The sequence below is a fragment of the Vulpes vulpes genome, chromosome 10 (assembly GCF_048418805.1).
Source record: "Vulpes vulpes isolate BD-2025 chromosome 10, VulVul3, whole genome shotgun sequence".
NCBI classification, from domain to species: domain Eukaryota; kingdom Metazoa; phylum Chordata; class Mammalia; order Carnivora; family Canidae; genus Vulpes; species Vulpes vulpes.
Genome location: NC_132789.1, coordinates 52,784,153 through 52,811,852, shown reverse-complemented (window position 1 = coordinate 52,811,852; position 27,700 = coordinate 52,784,153). Strand labels below are relative to the sequence as shown.

Sequence of the window (27,700 nt, the reverse complement as noted above, 5' to 3'; positions counted from 1 at the left end):
CAAATCCAGTAGTATATGAAAAAAAATACATCATTAGCAAGTATTCTTTTTAAAGATTTTATTTATTTATGAGAGACAGACAGAGAGAGAGAGAGGCAGACACAGGCAGAGCGAGAAGCAGGCTCCATGCAGGGAGCCCGAAGTGGGACTCAATCCCAGGTCTCCAGGATCACACCCTGGGCTAAAGGCAGTGCTAAACTGCTGAGCCACACGGGCTGCCTCATTAGCAAGTATTCTTTATCCTAAAACTGCATGGCTAAGCAAGAGAGTAAGTATTCACATTTTTTACAGATAAAAAGAAAATGGAATTATAGAAAATGCTCAATTAAAAAGACAAAAGGTAGAAATTAATGGAAAATAAAAATAGGAACAAAGAATACTGACAAAAACAGAAAAGAGTAACAAAATATGGTAGATACTAATCCAATTGTATGAATAATAACCTTAAAAATCACTGGTCTAAATACACCAATTGATAAACCACTTCAGGGTTGCCTGGGTGGGTCAGGACTTGAGCATCTACTTTTTGGCTCAGGGCATGATCCCAGGGTCTGGGATCAAGTCCCACACAGGGCTTCCTTCAGGGAGCCTGCTTCTCCCTCTCCCTGTGTCTCTCATGAATAAATAAACAAAATCTTAAAAAAAAAAAAAAAAAAAAGATTTTATTTGAAAGAGATAGAGCACAAGCATGCATGAGGGACAGGGGCAGAAGAAGAGGGAGGAACAGACTCCCCCATGAGCAGGGAGCCCAACACAGGACTCAAGACCTGGACCCTGGATCATGACCTGAGCTGAAGGAAGAGGCTTAACCGACTAAGCTACCTAGGGACCCCTAAAAAAAGTTTTTTTAAGAATATAATAAAAGGGATCCCTGGGTGGCGCAGCGGTTTGGCGCCTGCCTTTGGCCCAGGGCGCGATCCTGGAGACTCGGGATCGAATCCCACGTCAGGCTCCCGGTGCATGGAGCCTGCTTCTCCCTCTGCCTGTGTCTCTGCCTCTCTCTCTCTCTCACTGTGTGCCTATCATAAATAAATAAAATAAAATAAAAAAGAATATAATAAATGAATAGTATGAACAACTCTATATCCATAAACTTGATAACCTCGATTAAATAGACCAATTCCTGAAGCACCTGGCTGGCTCAGTTAGTAGAGCATAGGACTCTTGATCTCAGGGCCTTGAGTTCAAGCCCCACACTGTTATTCAAGTAGAGCTTACTTCAAAAAAATAAAAATAGGGGGATCCCTGGGTGGCTCAGTGGTTTAGTGTCTGCCTTTGGCCTGGGGCATGATCCTGGAGTCTCGGGATCGAGTCCCGCATTGGGCTCCCTGCATGGAGCCTGCTTTTCCCTCTGCCTGTGTCTCTGCCTCTCTCTCTCTCTCTCTCTGTGTGCGTCTCTCGTGAATAAATAAATAAAATCTTTTAAAAATCTATCAATCAACTAATTAATTAAAAATCGGGGCTCCTGGGTGGCTCATCTGCCTTCAACTCACATCATGATCCGGGCCCTGGGATCAAGCCCTATCAGGCTTCCTGCTTAGTGGAGAGTCTGCTTCTCCTCTCCCTCTGTCCCCCTTCCCCACTCATGTTTTTTCTCTCTAATAAATACATAAATAAATCTTCTAAAAAAATAAATAAAACTAGAAGAAAACATTGGGGAAAATCTTCATGATATTGGATTTGGCAAGGATTTCTTGAATATCACACCAAAAGCACAAGCAACATTAAGAAAAAAATAGATAAACTGGACTTATTCAGAATTTAAAACATGTATACATCAAAGGATATTATCGAGAGATTTAAAAGACAGCCTACAGAATAGGAGAAAATATTTTCAAACCATATACATACATACTAATAGAACCCAATTCAACAGTGGGCAAAGGAATGGTGAACAGATATATGAAAAGATGCTCAACACTGGGACACCTGGGTGGCACAGCGGTTGAGCATCTGCCTTCAGCTCAAGGTGTGATCCTGGGGTCCGGGATCCAGCCCCACATCAGGCTCCCTGCTAAGAGCCTGCTTCCCCCTCTGCCTGTGTCTCCACCTCCCTCTCTCCCTCTCTCCCTCTCCCTCTCTCCCTCTCTCTTTCTCTCTTTCTCTCTTCTCTTTCCCTATGTCTCTGATGAATAAATAAATAAAATCTTTAAAAATAATGCTCAACATCACGCATCATTAGGGAAAGGCACATCAAAATCACAGTGAGATATCACCTCATATCTATCAGAATGGCTAAAATCAAAACACAAGAAATAACAAGTGTTGGGGAGGAGGTGAAGAAAATGGAACCCTCATGCACTGTTGGTGGGAATGCAAATTGGTACAGCGACTGTAGAAAACAAAAAATTAAGAAATAGAATTACCATATGATCTAGTAACTCTGCTGAGTACCCAAAAAATACAAAAACACTGATTCAAAAAGATATATGCATGCCTATATTTATTGAAACATTATTTACAATAGCCAAATTACAGAAGCATCCCAAGTGTCCATCACTAAATGAATGCATAAAGAAAATGTGGTATATATCTACAACATAATATTATTCATCCATTAAAAAGAATGAAATCCAGGGGCACCTGGGTGGCTAAATTGGTTGAGCATCTGCCTTCAGCCAAGGTCATGATATCCGGGTTCTGGGATGAAGCCCATCATCAGACTCCCTGTTCAGCAGGGAGTCTGCTTCTCCCTTTCTCTGCACCCCACTCATGCTCTTGTTCTCTCTCAAATAAAGAAAATATTTTCTCAGCTTTTTAAAAGATTTTTACTAATATACTTATTTCTATATTTATTTATTTTATTTTATCTATTTATTTGACAGAGAGAGTGAGTACAAGCAGGGCGAGTGGCAAGCAGAGCAGGAGCCCCACAACAGGCTTGAAGATGGGCTCAATCCCAGGACTCTCCAACCATGACCTGAGCCAAAGGCAGACTTAACCGACTGAGCCACCCAGGTGCCCCAATAAATGACATCTTAAAAAAAAAAAAAAAGAAATCTTGCTATTTGCAACAACACGGATGGATCTAGAGGGTATAATGCTAATTGAAATTACTCAGATAAAGATAAATACCTTATGATTCTACTCATCTGTGGGATTTAAGAAACAAAACAAACAAAGAAAAAAAAGAGAGAGAGAAACCAGAAAACAGACTCTTAACTACAGCAAATACACTGATGGTTACCAGAGGGGAGGTTGGCTGAGGATGGGTGAAATACGTGAAGGAGATGAAGAGTACACTTATCATGATGAGCCCTGAGTAACGTACAGAATTGTTGAATCACTTAGTTATACCTGAAACTAATATAATACTGTATGTTAACTATTGGAATTAATTTTTTTAAAGATGGGCAAAGGATTTAATAGACATTTCTCCAAAGAAGATACATAAAAAGTCAATAAAAACAAGAAATGATGCTAAACATTATTAGTCACTAGAAAAATACAAATCATAGCCACAGTGAGATATCACTTCATACCCACTAGGTTTGCTACATTTAAAAAACTGAAAAATAACAAGTGTTTGTAAGAATATGAAAAAATTGGAACTGTATTCATTGCTCGTGGGAATGTAAAATGGTGAAGCTGCTGTGGAAAATAGTATGGTGGTTCCTTTGAAAGTTAAACATTGACCCAGTGAAATTATGCAATCAAAAAAACACAAATACTGCATGATTTTGCTTATATAAGGCATCTAGAGTAGTCAAACTCACAGAAACAGAAAGTAGAATGGTTGCTGCCAGGAGGTGGGGTACAAAGGAAGGGGAAAGTTGTTTAATGCATATAGAGTTTCAATTTTGCAAGATGAAAAAGTTCTGGAGATTGGTTGCACAATAATGTGAATATCCTTAATACTACTTAATGATACACTTAAAAATGGTTGAAAATAAATTTTATGTTATGTGTATTTGACCACAATCTCAGATCCCAGGATCATGCTCTGAGCGGAAGGCAGACACTCAACGGCTGAGCCACCCAGGCATCCCCAAAAGGCAAATTTATAAAGACAACAGAACACTTTAAGAGGGAATGAGGAAAAAAAAAAAAAAAGAGGGAATGAGGGAGAAGATATTTGCAAATGACGTATCAGATAAAGGGCTAGTTTCCAAGATCTATAAAGAACTTCTTAAACTCAACACCAAAGAAACAAACAATCCAATCATAAAATGGGCAAAAGACATGAAGAGAAATCTCACAGAGGAAGACACAGACATGGCCAACATGCACATGAGAAAATGCTCTGCATCACTTGCCATCAGGGAAATACAAATCCAAACCACAATGAGATACCACCTCACACCAGTGAGAATGGGGAAAATTAACAAGGCAGGAAACAACAAATGTTGGAGAGGATGTGGAGAAAAGGGAACCCTCTTACACTGTTGGTGGGAATGTGAACTGGCGCAGCCACTCTGGAAAACTGTGTGGAGGTTCCTCAAAGAGTTAAAAATAGTCCTGCCCTACGACCCAGCAATTGCACTGTTGGGGACTTACCCCAAAGATTTAGATGCAATGAAACGCCGGGACACCTGCACCCTGATGTTTCTAGCAGCAATGTCCACAATAGCCAAACTGTGGAAGGAGCCTCGGTGTCCATCGAAAGATGAATGGATAAAGAAGATGTGGTTTATGTATACAATGGAATATTACTCAGCCATTAGAAACGACAAATACCCACCATTTGCTTCAACGGGGATGGAACTGGAGGGTATTATGCTAAGTGAAGTAAGTCAATCGGAGAAGGACAAACAGTGTATGTTCTCATTCATTTGGGGAATATAAATAATAGTGAAAGGGAATATAAGGGAAGGGAGAAGAAATGTGTGGGAAATATGAGAAAGGGAGACAGAACATAAAGACTCCTAACTCTGGGAAATGAACTAGGGGTGGTAGAAGGGGAGGGGGGGGGGTGGGGGTGAGTGGGTGACGGGCACTGAAGGGGACACTTGACGGGATGAGCACTGGGTGTTATTCTGTATGTTGGTAAATTGAACACCAATAAAAATTAATTTATTAAAAAAAAAAAGAGGGAATGAGGGTAGGAGGAAATGGGGAGTTGTTATTTAGTGAAGTACAAAGTATCTGTTTGGGATGATAAAAAAGTTCTGGAAACATAATGGCAATGGTTGCACATAACATTGCAAATGTACTTACTACTGAACTTGTATGCTTAATATGGTTAAAATGGTAAATTTATTTTATATTTTACTACAATAAAAAAAATTAAAAAGACAGAGAGAGAATAGAAGGAAAGGTATAAGAAATGGTGAGTAAGCAACTATACGGCAGTGTCTTTGGTTCAAAAAAAGAACATGACGGAGGGGCACCAGGGTGGCTCAGTTGGTTAAGCCTCTGACTCTTGATTTCAGCTCAGGTCCTAATCTCAGGATCATAAGATTGAATCCCACATCGGGCTCCACACTGGGCATGAAGCCTGCTTAAGATTCTCTCTCTCCTTCTCTCTCTGGCCTTCCCCAAATTCTCTCTTTCTCTCTCTAAAAAAAAAAGAGAAAAAAATAAAAAAGAGAAAAAAAAAGAAAAAGAAAAAGAAAAAAAGAGAGAGAGAGAGAGAGAAAACATGAGGGAGTTTAGCTATAGGGGCTGTTAGAGTCAAAATATATTTATTCTCCTTTAAAAATTTTTTTAAGGTGAGAGAAATAATAGAAGGTTTATATGTTGATGGGAATCATTTAATAGAAAGTGAAACAAGTAGGAAAGAGGGGAGAATTTCTTAAGTGATGTCTTTGAGTAGGGAACTAGAAAAAAGAAATAGAATACAAATGGAAATATGGTTTAGATTGGAACATGGGTAGTTTATCCATAATGACAGGTATAAAGATTGAGTAAGTAGGTGAAGATGTGAGTTAGTAGCTATTTGTGGTGACTGGGGGCTGTTCTCCAGCTTGCTTCAATTTTCTCAGTGAATTAGGAAGCAAAGTCATCACTGAGAAGAAATACCGAATGTTGGATAAGAGAAGAAAAAATATGGAATAACATTCTGGGAAAGTAAATGAACCAGGGAAATATGAATACTTGGGAGCACTAAGGGCTTAACCTTTTAAAAAATAACCAAATAAAACTATATGTGTGGGTATATATATGTTATATACACCTTCTTACATATATATATACATACATTTTTTTAAGATTTATTTATTTATTCATTCAGAGAGAGCGAAGAGAGAGGCAGAGACACAGGCAGAGGGAGAAGCAGGCTCCACGCAGGAAGCCCGACGCAGGACTCGATCCCGGGTCTCCAGGATCACACCCTGGGCTGCAGGAGGCACTGAACCGCTGCACCACCGGGGCTGCCCTATATATAAATTTTTATATATGTATAAGACATGTGTGTATAAGCAGAGAAAAGAGTCTAGAAATATACATATCAAATTGTTAATAGTGCTTATTATTGGATAAAGAGATATATACCGGGTGGGAGAATAGAAGAGACTCCTATATTATTTGGATTTTTGATCAGTATGTATTATTTTTATAATTAAAATAAAATAGATGTTAATAAATTAATTAATTAAAGTAGATGTTAATAGTGTGAGAGGACAGCTTACCTATATTTTTTATTATTATTAAAATAAGAGACATGGGACACCTGGGTGGCTCAGTGGTTGAGTGTCTGCCTTTGGCTCAGGTCATGATCCCAGGGTCCTGGGATCGGGTCCCGCATCGGGGTCCCCACAGGGAACCTGCTTCTCCCTCTGCCTAAGTCTCTGCCTCTCTCTGTGTCTCTCATGAATAAATAAATAATATCTTTAAGAAAAATAAAATAAATTAATAAAAAATAAAATAAGAGCCTTTATAAATGTCTCTAGAGAGATAGGAGAGGAAAAACAGGATATAAATAACCATTATGTACAAATCCCAGTGGTAAAATTCTCCCAGCCACCCCCTCCAGCTCCGAAGTGTCTGAGGCAAAGATTGGCACCACCAAGTAAATACAAAAATATCCAGATTCTGACTCTAGACACTGATGGAGAAGGGGCAGGTCAGGCCTCCCAGGCATAAACGGAAGGAGCAGATATGATGTAAATCACAGGAGAGTTTCCATCTTCAGGGTGATTTCAGTCTGTTGGCTGGCTCAGGCCATCCCTGGAACCTCCTGCATTCTCCTGTTGTTGAGTGCATCTTGGAACACATGTACTGATGGCTCCAGGGTCCCACCAGCAAGCGAGACCCAGTATCTTAGCCAGGGCCACAGCATCACATGTGAACCAGCAAGAGAGCAGCAATGACCAGGCCCAGAGCCATCAGCAGTCCCGAAGCCGGAGAGGACAGTTTAGAACACTGATCAAGAGCCACAGCACCCTCATCCCAATTAGGCAAAGCCTAATATCCTAATTATACACGATTATCAACTCAGCAGTAAAGCTGATTATCAACAAAACAAAATGAGAAAAGCAGAAACATCACTCACCTTGAACACTTCAGAGAAGAAGCCAGACCCTATTTTTTCACAGGTGAAGTCATCTAAACGAGTCAGTCTAGAAAAGGCACTTATAAGAGCTCGATATGAAGATGGCCGAACTCTTCCCACTTGGGTCATGTTCCCATCTCCTCCACCACCTCCTTCAAAATCTTCAAGACGCTCCACACGTGGAGGAAAGCCTGCAATTGAATTCCGTTTGCTCCGATCCATAATCTCAATTATCACTTTTTTTTCTTCTTTTAAGAAGGAACTCCACACATAGTAAAATTTTGTTGAGTTTTACTTCTCTTCCGGTTTGATGCTAAATAAGAGATCAGAAAGATATTTCATTAAAACCATGAATATTAAATACATGTAAACCAATGAATTATCATTGCAAAAATATTTGCTCTTTCACATTCTAGCTCTTGATTTTCAGATAAAAACTTTATACCTTTACTTTCAAAAAATACTTATATATTAAAAGCCTAAGACATAATCTTTAAAATGAGTGAACTAAAATAAAAATCGTCAACTACATTCTAAAAAACAAAATAACGGGGAATCCCTGGGTGGCTCAGCGGTTTAGCGCTTGCCTTAGGCCCAGGGCCTGATCCTGGAGACCCGGGATCGAGTCCTGTATCAGGCTCCCGGCATGGAGCCTGCTTCTCCCTCTGCCTCTCTCTCTCTCTGTCTATCATGAACAAATAAATAAATAAATCTTTAAAAAATAAAAATAAAAAAACAAAATAACTGATAATATCTATCATTCATTGAGTGTCTACTATCTAGCAAACATAGTATATGAGCTGTACATATGGGATGCCTGAGTGGCTCAGCGGTTGAGCATCTACCTTCAGCTCAGGGCATGATGCTGGGTCTGGGGATCGAGTCCCACATTGGGCTTCCCATGGGGAGCCTGCTTCTCCCTCTAACTATGTCTCTGTCTCTCTGTGTGTCTCTCATGAATAAATAAATAAAATCTTAAAAAAAAAAAAAAGAGAGCTTGGGGAATCCCTGGGTGGCTCAGCGGTTTAGCGCCTGCCTTTGGCCCTGGGTGTGATCCTGGAGTCCCTGGGACGAGTCCCACATTGGGCTCCCTGCATGGAGCCTGCTTTTCCCTCTGCCTGTGTCTGTCTCTCTCTCTCTCTCTCTCTCTCTTTCTCTCTTTCTCTGTGTCTGTCATGAATAAATTTTTAAAATCTTAAAAAAAAATTTAAAAAATTTTTAAAGAGCTGTACGAATGTCTTCATTCTCAAATATTCCATGATATAAAATTATTATGGGGGCACCTCGGCAGCTCAGTTAAGAGACTGCCTCTGACTCAGGTCACAATCCCAGGATCCTGGGATCAAGTCCTTTGTCGGGCTTCCTGCTCAGTAGGGAGCCTGCTTCTCCCTCTCCCTCTGCCTCTCTCCCAGCTCATTCTCTCTCTCTCTCAAATAAAATATCTTTTTTTTTTTTTAAGATTTTATTTATTTATTCATAGAGACAGAGAGAGAGAGAGAGAGGCAGAGACACAGGCAGAGGGAGAAGCAGGCATCATACAGAGAGCCCGACGTGGGACCCGATCCAGGGCCTCCAGGATCACGCCCTGGGCTGCAGGTGATGCTAAACCGCTGCGCCACTGGAGCTGCCCTAAAATATCTTTAATAAGTAAATAAGTAAATAAATAAAAATAAAATTTAAAAAAATTATGTTCATTTCATAGAGAGGTCAAGTAGTCATACTGTCATTAAATGGCAGAGATAAAATTAAAATGCAAGACCTTTTTTTTTAAATAATAAACTTATTTTTAATTGGTGTTCAATTTACCAACATACAGAATAACACCCAGTGCTCATCCTGTCAAGTGCCCCCCTCAGTGCCCGTCACCCATTCACCCCCACCCCCCGCCCTCCTCCCCTTCCATCACCCCTAGTTCGTTTCCCAGAGTTAGGAGTCTTTATGTTCTGTCTCCCTTTCTGATATTTCCCATACATTTCTTCTCCCTTCTCTTATATGCAAGACCTTCTAATTCAGAAGCCTATATCCAGGGGCAGCCTGGGTGGCTCAGCAGTTTAGTGTTGCCTTCAGCTCAGGGTATGACCCTGGAAACAGGGGATCGAGTCTCACGTCGGGCTCCCTGCATGGAGCCTGCTTCTCTCTCTGCCTGTGTCTCTGTCTCTGTCTCTCTGTCTCTCATGAATAAATATATAAAATCTTTAAAAAAAAAAAAAAAGCCTATATCCAGGGGGGCCTGGGTGGCAAAGGTGGTTAAGCAATGTACTCTTGGTTTTGGCTCAGCTTTGCATCTGGCTCTGGGTTCAGTGCAGGATCTGCTGGAGACTTTCCCTCTCCCTCTGCCCCTTCCCCCATCATCCCCTGTCCCAACACATGCACACATGCTCACGGTCTCTCGCAGTCTCTAAAATAAATAAATAAATCCTTAAAAAAATAAAAGTCTATATTCATACTAATGCCCTTCATAGCCTGCATTACATCATTTTCTCTTTATTTGAAAAGTTAAATCCAATATATATAAAACAATGGCAAAGATTTTATACCATAAAATTATTTATAGATTTTATTTTTATTTATTAGAGAATAGGAATGAGAAGGAAAGAATCTGAAACAGAATGCACAGAGCCAGATGCAAGGCTCAACCCCACAACTGCAAGATCATAACCTGAGTCAAAACCAAGAGATGGATACTTAACTAAGCCACCCAGGTGCCCCAAAACATTTTTTTTCATTTTTTTAAACCTTTATTTTTTTATTATTTTTTTAAATAATAAATGTATTTTTTATTGGTGTTCAATTTACCAACATACAGAATAACACCCAGTGCTCATCCCGTCAAGTGCCCCCCTCAGTGCCCGTCACCCATTCACCCCCACCGCCCACCCTCCTCCCCTTCCATCACCCCTAGTTCGTTTCCCAGCAAAACATATTATTTTTAAAGAAGAAAACTGGGATCCCTGGGTGGTGCAGTGGTTTAGCGCCTGCCTTTGGCCCAGGGCGCGATCCTGGAGACCCGGGATCGAATCCCACGTCAGGCTCCCAGTGCATGGAGCCTGTTTCTCCCTCTGCCTATGTCTCTACCTCTCTCTCTCTCTGTGACTATCATAAATAAAAAAATAATAAATAAATAAAAAATAAAATAAATAAATAAATAAATAAATAAATAAATAAATAAATAAATAAATATAAAAAATAAAGAAGAAAACTGGGGCATCTGGGTGGCTCAGTGAGTTAAGCAACCAGCTCTTGATTTTGGCTCAGGTCATGATCTCAGGGTTGAGATCAAACTCAGTGGGGAGTCTGCTTAAGTTTCTCTCTCCCTCTCCTTCTGCCCCTCCCTCCCGCCTTGCTCACACATGTGTTCTCTCTAAAATAAATCAATCTTTAAAAAAAAAAAAAGGGAAAAAGAAAGAAAACCATATCTAAGCAACTTAAAAATTATTGATTAAACAGTACAGTATAGCAAAAGTGACTATAGAAGGCTCTACCCCATCTGGTCCATGATTAAGAATAAAAATGCAAACCTACTTTTTCTTTTAGGCATGTCTCCCTACCTCTATTTTTTTTCCATGAGAAATGATTATAAGGGTCTTATGCAGAATACAGCATTGTGACTTTTCAACTAGTAAAATGCTTTCATAAATCTGATAAATACTTAATCCAGGCTACCTCTACCACTTCTAACCATGGAGAACAGCAGCAGGGCTTCCAGGGCCATCCTTACAATATGACCTTGCCTCCCTAGCCATAGCCAGAAGTCAGCAGCACTCTATCCAATAGGGACCAATCACAGTTCCTTTCCTGGCAATTTGGAATTGTAATTAAGATGTCCTAGCCTCAGTCTGGCTGCTTTCTAAAATGGAAGCCACGTAGTGGTTTCTGGCTGATTCAGTAGGTAGAGCGTGAGACTCTTGATCTTGGGGTTGTAAGTCTGAGCCCCATGTTAGGTTTAGAGATTACTTAAAAATAAAATCTTAAAAAAAAAAAAAAAAAAAAGGAAACCATGTAAACTCAGGAGCTGTGGGCCATGGCCATTATCTACCATATAGCCTGGAAAGCAGAAAAAGTCAAGAGATTGAGGCAAAACTGCAAAGAAAAAAAGACAAAAAGAGAACTTCTTAATTTTCCCAATGTGCTATAGTTCCCAATTCCTGAGGCCTCATTGCATCCTGATTTAAGGTTCCATGAGATACCCTTGTATCATTAAAATAGATTACTTTGGGGCACCTAGGTGGCTCAGTTAGTTAAGAATCCAACTCTTAAAAAAAAAAAGAATCCAACTCTTGATTTTGGGTCAGATCATGATCTCATAGTTGGGAGATCCAGCACAGAGTCAGCTCCACACTGGGCACAAAGCCTACTTAAGATTCTCTCTCTCCCCACCACTCCCCTCCCACTCATGTGTGTTCACTTTCTCTCCAAAAAAATAATCTTTGCTTAAGCTAATTTTACCAAAGTCTTCATAGAAGGAAAAATAACCCAAGTTCTAAAGGAATAAGACAGTTAAGTACCTCTATAGAATCTTGTCAAAAAGTGGCAGATCAGCAGATCAAAAATTTAGGATTGTAAGACCAAGATCTTTAAAATTTTACAGCCAATAAAGACCATAAAGTTTATTCATTCATTTTATATGTGAGGAAACATAAGGCCCAGAATGTGGAAATGATTTGCCCATAGCTATAAGCCATTTATTAGCAAAGCTAACCTCAGGACCAAGGAACCAAAGGTAGTGCATTTCTCTTTCTCTTTTTTTTTTTTTAAATTGGAGTTCAATTTGCCAACATATAGCATATCACCCAGTGCTCATCCCATCAAGTGCCCCCCTCAGTGCAAGGTAGCACATTTCTAAAAGTGTGTCTGCTAATCATCTGCTTCAAAATTATCCAAGGAGCTTGTTTAAAACCCATATTACCATGTCTCAACCTTGACTTACTAAATCAGAATCTCTTGGAGGCCTGGAAATTTTACCAAGGTCCCCAGTGATCCTTATGTACAATAGGAGTTGAAGATCCTCTACTTAGAGAAAGGGTATATTAAAACTTTTTTAAAAAATTAATTTTACAAGAATTTCCTCATTTAATCCTCAAAACAACATGAAGCTAGGTATGATTGCTATTTCACATAGAAAGAAATGTAGGCTCAGGAGGTTAAGTACCTTGTTGCCTAAGGATACACAACTAGTAGAAACAGAAACCATGGTCCATCCAGCATCAAGCTTTTTCCATTTCATATCATTTAGCTCAGTGTTTTTCCACTATAGAGTTGTACAGAGTTTAGCTAGTCATCTACATAGAAAAGAGGACAAGTATTTGAGTGCAGAGGAAGATGAGGGTGACAATAATTCCGACAGAAATAGAAAAGAAGGGGAGGGCACCCTGGGTGGCTCAGTGGTTTAGAGCCGCCTTCGGCCCAGAACGTAATCCTGGAGACCTGGGATCCAGTCCCACATCAGGCTTCCTGCATGGAGCCTGCTTCTCCCTCTACCTGTGTCTCTGCCTCTCTTTCTGTGTCTCTCATGAATTAAAAAAAAAAAAAAATCTAAAAAAAATTAAAAAGAGAAAAGAAGGGGAGAAAAACTCTTAGCTTTAGAAAAATAAAGGGGACTCCTGGGTGGCTCAGTGGTTGGGCGGCTGCCTTTGGCTCAGGTAGTGATCCCAGAATCCGAGATCAAGTCCCTCATAGGGCTCCTGCAAGGAGCCTGCTTCTCCCTCTGCCTGTGTCTCTGCCTCTCTCTCTCTCTCTCTCTCTCATAAATAAATAAATCTTAACAAAAAAAAAAGGAAGAAAGAAAGAAAGAAAGAAAGAAAGAAAGAAAGAAAGAAAAAGAAAGAAAGAAAAATTACAAAATACTGTAGCTAAAATTATCTAAAGCACAGCTGCCTTTGAAATCACTGAACAATTTGACTGGCTTACTTACCATCTACTGACTTTTTCACTCTGAATGAAATACATTATTAACCTCCACGATGCCCTCTACTTTTCCTGGGAAGGTGGTAGATTCTATTCTCTATAGTAAGTCTTGGAAGACAGAAATGCTCATTGCAGCTCAACAGTTCTGAGAGAAAGTAAAGAATACTTAACAGCAAATGAACTAGTTTGTTTGGAGCTCTTATAGGCTGAAATTTTTTATATTTTTATTTTAAAAAACAAGGAACTTGTATCTTGGCTCATGGTACTTTTCAAGAGGGGAGAAAAGTATTTATTTAAAAGGTATATGCTTATAGAAACTCTTGCACATAAGCACAGGAGACCTGAACAAGGACATTCATTTCATTTCAACATTGTTTGTAATAAGCGGGGGGGCAACCCAAAGATAGTCTATAGGAACAATAAGAAACTGCAGAATAGGGATCCCTGGGTGGCGCAGCGGTTTGGCGTCTGCCTTTGACCCAGGGCGCGATCCTGGAGACCCGGGATCGAATCCCACATCGGGCTCCCGGTGCATGGAGCCTGCTTCTCCCTCTGCCTGTGTCTCTGCCTCTCTCTCTCTCTGTGTGACTATCATAAATTAAAAAAAAAAAAAAAAAAAAGATTTAAAAAAAAAAAGAAACTGCAGAATATTTTTCAACGAAATATACAGCACTTGCAATGAATGAACTCTAACAATGTAGATGTATTTCAAAAGCAATACAAATTGAGGGGAAAGAAGAAAGTATTATCATTAAAATCTAATTCAAAAAGAATTTTTTTAAGTTATGAAAAAAAGGAGGTGAAAAGAAAGCTGGGGTAACAATACTTATATGGACAAAATAAACAAAGATGATAAAAAGAAACAAAGGAGGACACTACATAATCATAAAGGGAAAAATTCAACAAGAGGATGTAACAATTTGTAAATATTTATGCACCCAGCATAGAAGCACCTATATACATAAAGCAACTATTAGCAGAGAAAGAAATTGACAGTAATACAATAATAGCAGGGGACTTTAACACCCCACTTCCATCAATAGATCAGATAGAAAATCAACAGGAAACAGGCTCTGAAGGACATCTTGGACCAGATGAATTTAACAGATATATTCAGAACATTCCATTCAAAAACAGTGGATTACACACATTCTTTTCAAGTGCACATGGAACATTCTCCAGAACAGATCACATGTTAGGCCACAAAACAAGTCTCAACAATTGAAAAAGACTGAAATCATATACATTTTTTCCAACCACAACAGTATGAAACTAGAAATCAATTGCAAGAAAAAATCTGGAAAGAACACAAGTGCAGGAGGCTAAACAACATGCTACTAAACAACAAATGGGCCAACCAAGAAATCAAAGAAATTTAAAAATACATGGAGAAAAATGAAAAAGGAAACACAACTGTCCAAAATCTTTAGGATGCAGGAAAAGTTGTTCTAAAAGAGAAGGTTATAGCAATACAGGCATACCTCAAGAAGCAAGAATCTCAAATAAACAATCTAACCTTACACCTAAAGGAGTTGGAAAAAGAAGAATAAACAAAGCCTAAAGCCAGTAAAAGGAAGATAATAACTCAAAACTAAAGGAGAAATAAAAACCAACACCAAGAAACACAAAGGATTATAAGAGAATATTATGAAAAATTATATGCCAACAAACCGGACAACCTAAAAGAAATGGATAAATTCCTACAAACATATAGCCTACCAAAACTGAATCAGAAAGAAATAAGAAAATTTAAACAGACTGACTGGAGCACCTAGGTGGCTCAGTGGTGAGCATCTGCCTCAGCTCAGGTCATGATCCTGGGGTCCTGGGATTGAGTCCTGCATCAGGCTCCCCACAGGGAGCCTGCTTCTCCCTCTGCCTGTGTCTCTGCCTCTTTCTGTGTCTCTCATGAATAAATAAATAATCTTTAAAAAATAAATAAACAGGGATCCCTGGGTGGCGCAGCGGTTTGGCGCCTGCCTTTGGCCCAGGGCGCGATCCTGGAGACCCGGGATCAAATCCCACATCGGGCTCCGGGTGCATGGAGCCTGCTTCTCCCTCTGCCTGTGTCTCTGCCTCTCTCTCTCTCTGTGACTATCATAAATAAATAAATTTTTAAAATAAATAAATAAACAAACAAACAAACAGACTATTAGCAATGATACTGAATCAGTAATCAAAAAACTCCCAAAAAACAAAAGTGCAGGACCAGATGGCTTCATAGGTGAAGTCTATCAAATTTCCGAAGAATATTCTATTCTTCTCAAACTACTCCAAAAAAGAGTAAGGAAAGCTTCCAAATTCATTCTGACACCAGCATTCCATAGATACTAAAACCAAATAAAGGGCAGCCTGGTTGGCTCAGCGGTTTAGCACCACCTTCAGCCCAGGGCATGATCCTGGAGACCCGAGATCGAGTTCATAAGAGTGATGTTGAGCATCTTCTCATGTTGGTTGGCCATCTGTATTTTCTTTGGAAAAATGCTTATTTAGATCCTCTGTCCATTTTTTTTAAGATTTATTCATGTGAGACAGAGAGCAAGAGAGAGAGAGAGAGAGAGAGAGAAGCAGAGGGAGAAGCAGGCTCCATCCAGGGAGCCCAACATGGGACTCGATCCCGGGTCTCCAGGATCACGTCCTGGGCCAAAGGCTGCGCTAAACCACTGAGCCACCCGGGCTGCCCCCTCTGTCCACTTTTTTTTATTAGATTATTTGTTTTCTTAGTTTTGAGTTGTATAAGTTCCTTAGGTTGCTTTTTGTTTTGTTGATAGATTCCTTCACTGTCCAAAAAGTTTATTTTTGTGCAATCTCAAATGTCTAATTTTGCTTTTGTTTCCCTTGCCTCAGAAGACCTATCTAGAAAAACGTTACTATGGCTCATGTCAAACAAATTACTGCTTGTATTTTCTTCTAGGACTCTTCTAATGACTTCGGGTCCCACATTTAGGTGTTTAAGCCATTTTGAGTTTATGTTTGTGTATAGTATGAGAAAGTGGTCTGATTTCATTCTTTTGCTTGTAGCTGTTCAATATTTCCTACACCATTTGCTGAAGAGACTTTTTCCTGTTGTATATTCTTGCCTCCTTTGTCGTAGATTAATTGACCATAAAAATGTGGGTTTATTTCTGGATTCTTTGTTCTGTTCTATTGATCTATGAGTCTATTTTGTCTTAGTCCCATAGTGTTTCCATATTTGTAGTATATCCTGAAATCATGGGATTGTGATATCTCTAGCTTTGTTGTTCTTTTTCAGGATTGCTTTGGCTATGCAGGGTCTTTTATTGTTCCAAACAAATATGGATTATTTGTTGTAGTTGTGTGAAAAATGTTGTTGGTATTTTGATAGAGATTGCATTAAATATGTAGATTCTTTGGGTAGTATGGATATTTTAACAATAGTAAAATAGTAAAAAAAAAAAAAAAAAAAAAAGAATGAAATCTTGTCATTTGCAACAAGAGAGATAAATCTAGAAGGTATAATGCTAAGTGAAATAAGTTAGATAAAGACAAATACCAGGAACGCCTGGGTGGCTCAGTGGTTGAGCATCTGCCTTTAGCTCAGGGAGTGATCCCAGGGTCCCAGGATCAAGTCCTACCTCAGCCTCCCCTAGAAGCCTGCTTCTTCCTCTGCCTAGGTCTCTGCCTCTCTCTCTGTGTCTCTCAAGAATGCTTTTAAAAATAAATAAATAAATAATAAAAATAAGAAACCTATAGTAAACAACAGAAAATTATACATTTGCTAATTCTGTTTTTCCTTAATTAATATTTGTTCTGTGTATTATATTGTGCTCTCATCTAAAAAAATATTGTGCTCTCTTCTACATTTAATTTTTTATTAAAAGAAATTTAATAGTTTTAAAAAATCTATTGCAATACAATAACTATGCAGTATGCTTAATCCAAGAAAACTAAAAACAATTTGGCAAATAAATAGCATCCCAATGTGTAAGCCAAGTCTCCAGATTCTCAAACTCTTATTCTGCAACAGCTCCACTATAGATTTTGGTCTAAGGAGTATTTATATCTTAAACTAAAAACTCAAAAGCATTGAGAGAATATTTGTATAGCCTAACTTATCCAAGTTCACAAACATGGGTGCCTGGGTGGCTCAGTGGTTGAGCGTCTGCCTTTGGCTTGGGTCATGATCCTGAGATCCTGGGAAAGGGTCCCCTATCAGACTTCCCGCAGGGAGCCTGCTTCTCCCCCTGCCTACGTTTCTGCCTCTCTCTGTGTCTCTCATGAATAAGTAAATAAAATCCTAAAAAAAATATATATATAAAAGCATTCATGAAGAACACTGGTATTTAGTTGTACAGCCCACAATACATGCTAAAGTAATATTAATTACTAGACAGTTGAGATGAGTGGTAAAAAGTACAGTCTCCTCATGGGAGTCAGAATTTTATTAATCCATTTTGGAGAAGTGCTGAGCATGGGAAAATTTCCAAACCTGCCTTCTGTTCCCCTAGCCTGCATACTAAATGACCACATTTTAAATGAAATCAATCAAGCTACAAATGGCTTTCAATTTAATCTGACAAATTTAAATTAGCCATAAAAGGTAACAATGGTAGGAACGAACAGACTCTCAAACCACACCCTATTTTTTTAAGTCTGAAAATGATTAATTTTAAAATTAAAAAATACCTTATTTGAAATGTGTGAAATTTAATACTTTCAGCCTCTGAATTACCTCCCTTGGTCTTATTTACAGAACATCTTTTCTTCGGCGCCTGGATAGCTCAGTAGGTTAAATGCCTGCCTTTAGCTCAGGTCATGATTCCAGGGTTCTGAGATGGAGCTCTATGTCCAGCTCCCCGCTCAGCAGGGAATCTGCTTCTCCCTCCGCTCCCTCATTCTCTTTCTCTCTCTCTCTTTCCTCTCTCTCTCAAATAAGTAAATAAAATTTTTAAAAGCAAAAACAAAAAATGTCTGCCTTCAGCTCAGGTCATAATCTCGGTTCTTAGTATCCCAGCCTGCATCTGGCTCCTGGCTCAGCGGGGAGCCTGCTTCTGCTTCTCCTTCTCCCTCTGCCCCTTCTCCCCTGGCTTGTGTTCACTCTCTCACATACACTGGTGTGTGCGCTCTCTCTCTCTCTCTCTTTCTCTCAAATAAATAAATATTTTTTAAAAGAATATTACTTTTTTTATAATAGGTCCCCTTAATGTATACTATTTTAGGGAGCAGAGACAACTACAATTACTAGAAAGATATAATGCATTTACTAGAAAGATATAATGATTGAAAAAATGCAATTTCACTTTAAAGAGGCTACTTAATTCAAAGACTACACTGTTGATCAAGAATAACTAATTTTCCCAGGACAAGATGGTGCTGTCCATACTGCTCCTGACAGTCCGAGGATCAGAAGGACTGTATATGGTAAATGGACAACCACATTTCACAGAAAGCACATTGTTTCCAAGGGAATCTGGGAAACATTGCAAAGTCTATACTTTTAGTAAAGATAGCATCTTATTTCCCTGAAGCAATGAGAAAAAATAAATATTATCAATGTTGCTAACAAGGGACTATTCCTTCAATCTCCAAAGGCAGTTTGCCTTGAGTTCTCACCCAAAAACACTATTCTGGCAATGTGGCACAGCTGGGATACCCAACCTACAACTTAACGATGTGAAAACTGGTACATGTTTGAAGTCTTTCATCCAGAAAAAAATGTAAAATTATTGTCCATTCTGGTCAGGAATTGAAACTATTTGTGTTGGAAACGTTAACAATGAAGTTCACGTATTTGTAAACAATTTTAGTACATAAAAATTTATGAAATAGGGGCAGCCAGGTGGCTCAGCGGTTTGGCACCACCTTCAGCCCAGTGAGTGATCCTGGAGACTGGGGATCGAGTCCCATGTCGGGCTCCCTGAGTGGAGCCTGCTTCTCCTTCTGCCTGTGTCTCTGCCTCTGTCTCACATGAATAAATAAAATCTTTTTAAAATTTTATGAAATAAATTTACTGTTTATTATAAATGTAAACAGTTTTATTGCCTTATATGGCCTCATATGATTTTCCTATATACTGTTAATATATTAATTCATTTGAATAACTCATCTATGTCTAAGTGCTAGTGAAATTCTAGAACACAGAGATTTACTTTTTTTTAGAATTTATTTATTTATTTGTTTGTTTGTTTATTTAAAAGAGAAAGCACAAACAGGAGGAAGAGCAAAGGGAAAGGGACAACAGACACTCTACTAAGCAGTGAACCTGAGGCGAGGCTCGGACCCAGAACTCTGGGATCATGACCTGAACCAAAGTCAGACACTTAACCGACTGAGCCACCCAGGCGTCCCCAGAGATTTCGTTTTATAATAAGTGTTTTTTTTTTTTAAGATTTTATTTATTTCTTCATGAGAAACATACAGATAGAGAGGCAGAGACACAGGCAGAGGGAGAAGCAGGCTCCCCTCAAGGAGCCTGATGCAGGACTCGATTCTGGGGCCCTGGGATCAGGACCTGAGCTGAAGGCAAACACTCAACCACCAAGCCACCCAGGCATCCCAAAACTTGGAATTCTCAAATGAAAATTTGTGATACTATAATCTGCTTCACTAAAAACATTTCAACTGGAATCCCAGTCGTTCTCATTTAGGGACATGTACAAATTTAGGTGGAGGAAGGTCCTTGTCATGGAAAAGTTACTGTCTTAATGGTGAGGGTGTGGGGTAGGCACTACTGGCATTTTAGTGGGCAGGGTCCAGGAAAGCCTAATGTCCTACAATGCACAGAACAGTCCTACACAACAAAGAATTGTCCTGTCCTAAATGTCAATAGTGCTCTCATTAAGAAACACTGTGTTAGAAAAGCTTCATCAGCTTGACTTTAGGAAATATCCTTTAGCAGTCTTTTTTTTTTTTTCTTTAGCAGTCTTTTAAAAATAACAAAAGTATGTTGCTAGTAAGGACACAAATCAGTTTTTCGTAAATGGATTCTCAATTTCAATACTTATAACCTCAGAAGTTCAAACTTTTGCTTTCTTGGGATGCCTGGGTGGCTCAGCAGTTGAGCATCTGCCTTTGGCTCAGGCCGTGATCCCAGAGTACTGGGATCGAGTCCCACATCAGGCTCCCTGCATGGAGCCTGCTTCTCCCTCTGCCTGTATCTCTGCCTCTCTCTCTCTCTCTCTCTCTCTCTCTCTCTCTATCCCCATGTCTCTCATAAATAAATAAATAAAAATTTTAAATAGGCAAGTATGTCTTTTCAAAGGCTAATTTTTGGTGCACCTGGATGGCTCAGTCAGTTGAGCATCCTCAACCATCTCTTGATCTTGGCTCAGGTCATAATCTCAGAGTCTTGGAATCTATCCATGACCACTCCATCTCCCTCTCCCTCTGCCCCTCCTCCAACTCACATATTCACTCTCTCTCTCTCTCTCTTTCTAAAATAAATAAAATATTTTTTTTTAGGCTAATTGTCACTTATACTGGGATTGATTTATTTTTCAGAAAGAAGGTACAATTAAAAGCTTTGAGGAAAGTAATCTGAAAAGCTATCAACAAAAGAATTAGTGAGCTAAATAGCCTATATCCAATATTATATACTTTGTCTTTCAAAGTAGTAACTCCGGGACGCCTGGGTGGCTCAGAGGTTGGGTGCTTGCCTTCAGCTCAGGTCATGATTCTGGGATCCAGGATCGAGTCCCACATCAGGCTCCCTGTGAGGAGCCTGCTTCTCCCTCTGCCTATGTCTCTGCCTCTCTCTCTCAGTCTGTGTCTCTCATGAATAAATAAATTAATTTTTTTTTAAAAAAAATCAGTAACTTGGAACCCTGGGTGGCGCAGCGGTTTAGCGCCTGCCTTTGGCCCAGGGCGCAATCCTGGAGACCCGGGATCGAGTCCCACGTCAGGCTCCCGGTGCATGGAGCCTGCTTCTCCCTCTGCCTATGTCTCTGCCTCTCTCTCTCTCTGTGTGTGTGACTATCATAAATAAATAAAATTTTTTTAAAAAATTAGCATTGGTTTAAATGGACAAACTGTCTAAAGAATGGATGCCGGGCAGCCCCGGTGGCACAGTGGTTTAGCACTGCCTGCAGCCTGGGGTGTGATCCTGGAGACCCGGGATCGACTCCCACATTGGGCTCCCTGCATGGAGCCTGCTTCTCCCTCTGCCTGTGTCTCTGCCTCTCTCTCTGTGTCTCTCATGATTAAATAAATAAAATCTTTAAAAAAAAAAAAAAGAATGGATGCCAATCTGGAAGGAAAGATATGCCAACTCCCAATCATCCTTCTTTTTCATTCTAATATATAGTATTTGTTGTTTCTTACTCTACCATTTCACAGGAACAAAGTAGAGGAAACTTCATAACAGTGGAGATGAAAAGAAAATCCTGCATTGCACTGGGTAGCTATCAACGAGTAGGTAGCAGGCAGGACATGGCAGTGTCAACTAGCAACCAAAAACTTTCAATACTCATCCAAATATAGAATCATGTGTGCACAAGGTTAGTAATGAAGTCCCACAGAGTGAGTAAAAAGGAATGCTGAGATTTAAGTGGACTTTTATATACTGGGTATAAAGAGTAGAAAAAGAATATAAACAATATCCTAATTATATACTGTTTTCTATTATCATAAAAACTTTCTAAGTCAAAATAAAACAAAGATTAGTTATGGGTAAGATGTAACTCAGAAAACTGGCCATTTTCCAGAATAGGAATACTGACAAGCGTATTAGCTGTGTATCAAGACCAATCACATAGCAAATCTACATGACAGGTCTGCTCAGCTGCTATCCTTTCTATGGACCAACATAACAAATACAGACACATTTCAGGATGACTGCCTAATTAAAAATAAAAGCAATACTGCTGAACTTGCCATCCTACTGTGAAATAATGAGTTGCAGTTTCCATTCAAACCAAAGGCAATCTGACATAAAAACTGGCATCCCCTATTTAATTAGCCAAGAATTACACAATGGCATATATTGGTGTCAGACAGATCAAAAGCCAGTTCTTAAAACTGTATTATCTCTTTTGGATAAGCATCTTATCTGTTATTTTAACTACCATCTACCAGGTTTTAGGTCATGACATAAAACAGAAATTTAGGTTGAAAGTTGTAAAGGCATTTAGATGAACTAGTCCAGTCTTTTGGTCAATTCAGGAATTCCCCTCTGTTTATTTACTCAAATGTTAGTTGGGTTCCCAGTAGGTACAAGGCATTATGGTAAGTGCTATAATATTTACTGAATATTAACTATAATCCAGATAGTCTTTACAAGTGCTTTATGTTTAATATTCATAACAACCCTAAAAATAGATACCATTATTATTCCTTTTTATAGATGTGGCAACAAAGACACAAAGCAATTAATTAACTTGTCTAAGCTCTTACAGCCAAGAAGTCGTAGAGTCAGAATTCAAATCCAGAGCCTGTACTTTCAATCTCTTATACTATTGCCTCTCTGGAATAAGGATATAGAAAACTAAATAAAACATGACTTAATCCTCCAGGAGCTTAGACTCCCCCTAGAAACACATGTAAATCAAGGAGTACGATACAGTGTGGAAATTGCTAATGACAGATTAGAAAGAAGGAAGGCTTAACTAAGGCACTAATGGTGAAAACAGAGAATTAGGAAAGAAGGTAAGTGGGATTTTTAAAAGTGACTAGAAAGTAGGAGGCATGAGATGTACTTATAATGACTCCCAAGTTTAACTAGAATCCTTCCCATGTTTCAGGTTAGGGTGACTAGGGGAATCAGTTGGCATTCACCCAAAGGAAACTATTTGTGAATTGATTCAATTTCACTTCTAATCTTACTGAGTTTGAGGTGCCTAAAGGAATACCAAGTGACAACATTCAGAAAGCAGTTGAAGACACCACACTGGAGCTCAGAAATGAGGACTAGCCTGGAGATACAGACTTGAAAGTCCTTAGCACTTACAAATATTCTAAAGAGTTTCCCAAAATAGAGAATATGAGTAATAGCTAATATTTACTGAGTTGCTATTATGTGCCAAAGCCCAGTCTCCTTCTTTATGTCTTTTTATTTTATTTTATTTATTTATTTATTCATGACAGAGACACTGAGAGAGAGAGGCAGAGACCCAGGCAGAGGGAGAATCAGTCTCCATGCAGTGAGCCCGACATGGGACTCGATCCCGGGTCTCCAGGATCACACCCGGGGCTGAAGGCAGCGCCAAACCGCTGAGCCACTGGGGCTGCCCCTTCTTTAGGTCTTTAAGTGAGACCAGATAAGAGGCAAAGGGAACACCAACATATATATATAGGACAAAACAAAAACAACAAAGTAAAAATAAAACCAAGAGAAAGTATGTCACACAACCCAAAGGTGAAAATGATTAATATATCAAATGCCACAGGGTAGTCAAATAATATGAAAAAAAGAGTTCACTGGACTGAACACTACAGAGGCAAGTCAGTTCAGCCTATTGAAAAAGCACCACTAACAACTCACTAATTCCTCCAGTGCCTTGTTCTATTATTAGAAAGTTCTTTTTTTTTTTTTTAAAGATTTATTTATTTAAGAGAAAGACTATATAAGCAAGCAGCAGGCAGGGCAGAGGGACAGGGAAAGAGAGAATCCTCAAGCAGACTCCCTGCTGAGCACCCCAATGCAGGGCTCAATCCCAGGGCCCTGAGATCATGACCTGAGCTGAAATCAAGAGTCAGCCACTCAACCAAATGAGTGATCCAGGTGCCCCAGTCATTATAACTCTTAATTCTCCTTCAGTCAGATTTGAATAGAACTCTATGCTTTTTTTTTTTTTAAGATTTTATATATTTATTCATGAGACACACACACACACACACGCACACACACAGAGAGGCAGAGACACAGGCAGAGGGAGAAGCAGGCTCCATGCAGGGAGCCTGACATGGGACTCCATCCCAGGTCTTCAGGATCAGGCCCTGGGCTAAAGGCAGCAATAAACTGCTGAGCCACCCAGGCTGCCCCGAACACTATGCTTTTCCCTACACTTTTATTTCTTTGGAAAGATTACTTTTATAATAATTACAACATTTTAATAATAGGAGCCCCTGGGTGGCTTGGTTGGCCAAGCATCTGACTCCTGATTTTGGCTCAGGTCATGATCTCAGGGTCCTAGGATTGAGCCATGTATTGAGTATGGAGCCTGCTTAAGACTCTCTCTCTCGGGATCCCTGGGTGGCGCAGCGGTTTGGCGCCTGCCTTTGGCCCAGGGCGCGATCCTGGAGACCCGGGATCAAATCCCACATCAGGCTTCCGGTGCATGGAGCCTGCTTCTCCCTCTGCCTGTGTCTCTGCCTCTCTCTCTCTCTCCCTGTGTGACTATCATAAATAAATAAAAATTAAAAAAAAAAAAAGACTCTCTCTCTCTCTCCCTCCCTCCCTGCCCTTCTAGCTCGTGTATGTCCTCTATCTCAGAAAAAAAAAAAAAAAAAAAAAGAGTTACAATGACTAAATACAATAATGACACTTGACTGAATCCTGATATGAATAAACTAGATATTAAAAGACAACTGTGGGGATCCCTGGGTGGCGCAGCGGTTTGGCGCCTGCCTTTGGCCCAGGGCACGATCCTGGAGACCCGGGATCAAATCCCACATCAGGCTCCTGGTGCATGGAGCCTGCTTCTCCCTCTGCCTATGTCTCTGCCTCTCTCTCTCTCTCTCTCTGTGTGACTATCATAAATAAATAAAAATTTAAAAAAAAAAAAATATCAACTAGACTTTTAAAAAAAATAATAAAAAAATAAATAAAATAAAAGACAACTGTGGAAATTTTAGTAAGGACTACTACTAGATGATAAGAGAAAATTGGGTTTTTTTAAAAGATTTTATTTATTAGGGATTCCTAGGTGGCTCAGCAGTTGAGTGCCTTTGGCTCAGGGCTTGATCCCAGGATCCAGGATCAAGTCCCACATCAGGCTCCCTGTGGGAAGCCTGCTTTTCCCTCTGCCTATGTCTCTGCCTCTCTCTGTGTGTGTCTCTCATGAATAAGTAAATAAATCTTAAAAAAAAAAAAAAAGATTTTATTTATTTATGAGAGAAATAGCATGAGCGGGAGGGGGTAGTGGCAGAGGGAAAGGGATAAGCGGACTCCCTGCTGAACAGGGAGCCCAATGTGGGGCTCAATTCCAGGACCCCAGGATCATGACCCAAGCAAATACAGACCTTTAACTGAATTAGCCACCCAAGCACCCAGAAAATTATTTTAAGTTTATTTATCCTTTTTTTATAATCTCTACACTCAGTGTGGGGCTTAAACTCACAACCCCAGGATCAAGAATCACATGCTCTTATGACTGTCCAGGCTGGCACCCTGATGATAGTAGAAAATTATTTTTTTTAAGATTTCATTTATTTATTCATGAGAGACACAGAGAGAGAAGAGAGAGAGGCAGAGACACAGGCAGAGGGAGAAGCAGGCTCCATGCAAGGGAGCCCGACGTGGGACTCGATTCCGCATCTCCAGGATCACGCCCTGGGCTGAAGGGGGCGCTAAACTGCTGAGCCACCCAGGCTGCCCTAGAAAATTATTATTAAGTATGATAATGACATTAAGATTATGTAAGACTTATTTGCGGGGAGAAAAGAAACGTATTTTGGGAGAAACAGAGGTAAAACAGTATGTCTGCATTTGCATTAAAATATCAGAAGGGGGGCGCTTGGGTGGCTTAGCGGTTGGTCGTCTGCCTTCGGCTCAGGGCGTGATCCTGGGGACCTGGAATCGAGTCCCGAGTCGGGCTCCCTGCATGGGGCCTGCTTCTCCCTCTGCCTGTGCCTTTCATGAATAAATAAATAAAACCTTTTAAAAAACTGTTATATATGAGAGATAGGTAAATGGGTGTTACATTTTTCTTATAATAAAAGGTTTCAGAAACAAAAATATTTTGTCAATTAAAAAAACCAGCAGGACAGCCCTGGTGGCTCAGCGGTTTAGCACCGTCTTCAGCCCAGGGCCTGATCCTGGAGACCCGGGATCGAGTCCCACGTCGGGCTCCCTGTGTGGAGCCTGCTTCTCCCTCTGCCTGTGTCTCTGTCTTCTCTCTGTGTCCCTCATGAATGAATAAATAAAATCTTTTAAAAAATAAAAATAAAAATACCAGCAGATATAGATATACCTTATTTTATTGTGCTTCACAGATACCGTCTTTTTTTTTTTTTTTTTTGTAACAAATTGAAGGTTTATGGCAATCTTGCATTAATTAACTATTGGCACCATTTTTCTAACAGTAAGTATTTCCTCACTTCATCTCACTCTGTCACATTTTGGTAATTCTCGCAATACTGCAAACTTTTTCATTATTATATCTGTTATGGTGATCTGTGATCTGTAATGTTCTAATTGTTTGGGGATACTACAAACTACCAAATAAGATGGAGAACTTTTTTTTTTTTTTAAGGTTTTATTTATTTATTCATGAGAGATACAGAGAGAGAGAGACAGAGACAGAGACACCGGCAGAGGGAGAAGCAGGCTCCATGCAGGGAGCCGGATGCAGGACTCAATCTGAGACTCCAGGAGCACGCCCTGGGCGGAAGGCAGATGCTAAGCTACCCAGGCGTCCCTAAGATGAAGAACTTAACTGATGAATGTTGTGTGTGCTCTAACTGCTCTATCAACTAGCTTTTCTCTCTCCCTGGGCCTCCCTATTCCCTGAGATATAATACTGAAATTAAGCCAGTTAATTTTGACTTTCAAGTCTTATTATTTAAGAAACATTTCATAAAGCTACAGCTGCTATAGGAAGTGATTCCTCTGATGGATCCGGGCAAAGTAAATTAAAAATCTTCTGGAAAAGATTCATCATTCTATATGCCAATAAGAACATTTGTAGGCACCTGGGTAGTTCAGTCAGTTAAACCTCTGGTTTCGGCTCAGGTCATGATCCCAGGGTCCTGGGATTGAGTCTCGTGTCAGGCTCCCTGCTCAGCGAGGAGCCTGTCTCCTTCTGCCTCTCCCCCTGCTTGTGCTTTCTCACACACTCTCCCCAAAATAAATAAAATCTTAAAAAATATATATGATTTGTAATTCATGGGAAGAGGTCAAAAGAGCAACACTAACAAGCGTTTGAAAGAAGTTTATTCTAACTCTTATGGATAACTTTGAGGGGTCCAAGACTACAGATAGGGTAGAAATAGCAAGAAAACCAGAAGTGGAGCCTTAAAGGGGCACCTGGGTGGCTCAATCATTTAAGTGTCTGCCTTCAGCTCAGGTCATGATCTTAGAGTCCTGGGATCAAGCCTGGAGTCAGGCTCCCTGCTCAGCAGGGAGTCTGTTTCTCACTCCCCATCTCTGCCCTTCCCCCCTGCTCATCCTCCTATGCTCATGCACTCACTCTCTCTCTCTCTCTCCTGCTCTCTCTCAAATAAATAAAATCTTAAAAAAAAAAAAAA

The 27,700-nt window shown here is 39.8% G+C and overlaps 1 protein-coding gene across 4 annotated transcripts in view; it reads right to left on the bottom strand.

Annotated features, from left to right (window-relative positions):
- Positions 1–27,700, bottom strand: part of TESK2 (testis associated actin remodelling kinase 2) — a 143,025-nt gene that overhangs the window by 99,542 nt on the left and 15,783 nt on the right. For 3 of the 4 annotated variants that reach the window (XM_025991953.2, XM_025991954.2, XM_025991956.2), the window contains exon 2: positions 7,433–7,745. In XM_025991953.2, coding sequence (XP_025847738.1) covers positions 7,433–7,654 — 222 coding nt within the window. In that variant the 5' untranslated portion in view covers positions 7,655–7,745. Of the gene's footprint in view, positions 1–7,432; positions 7,746–27,700 lie in introns of those variants that run through there. The other variant, XM_072724143.1, reaches the window with a different exon arrangement.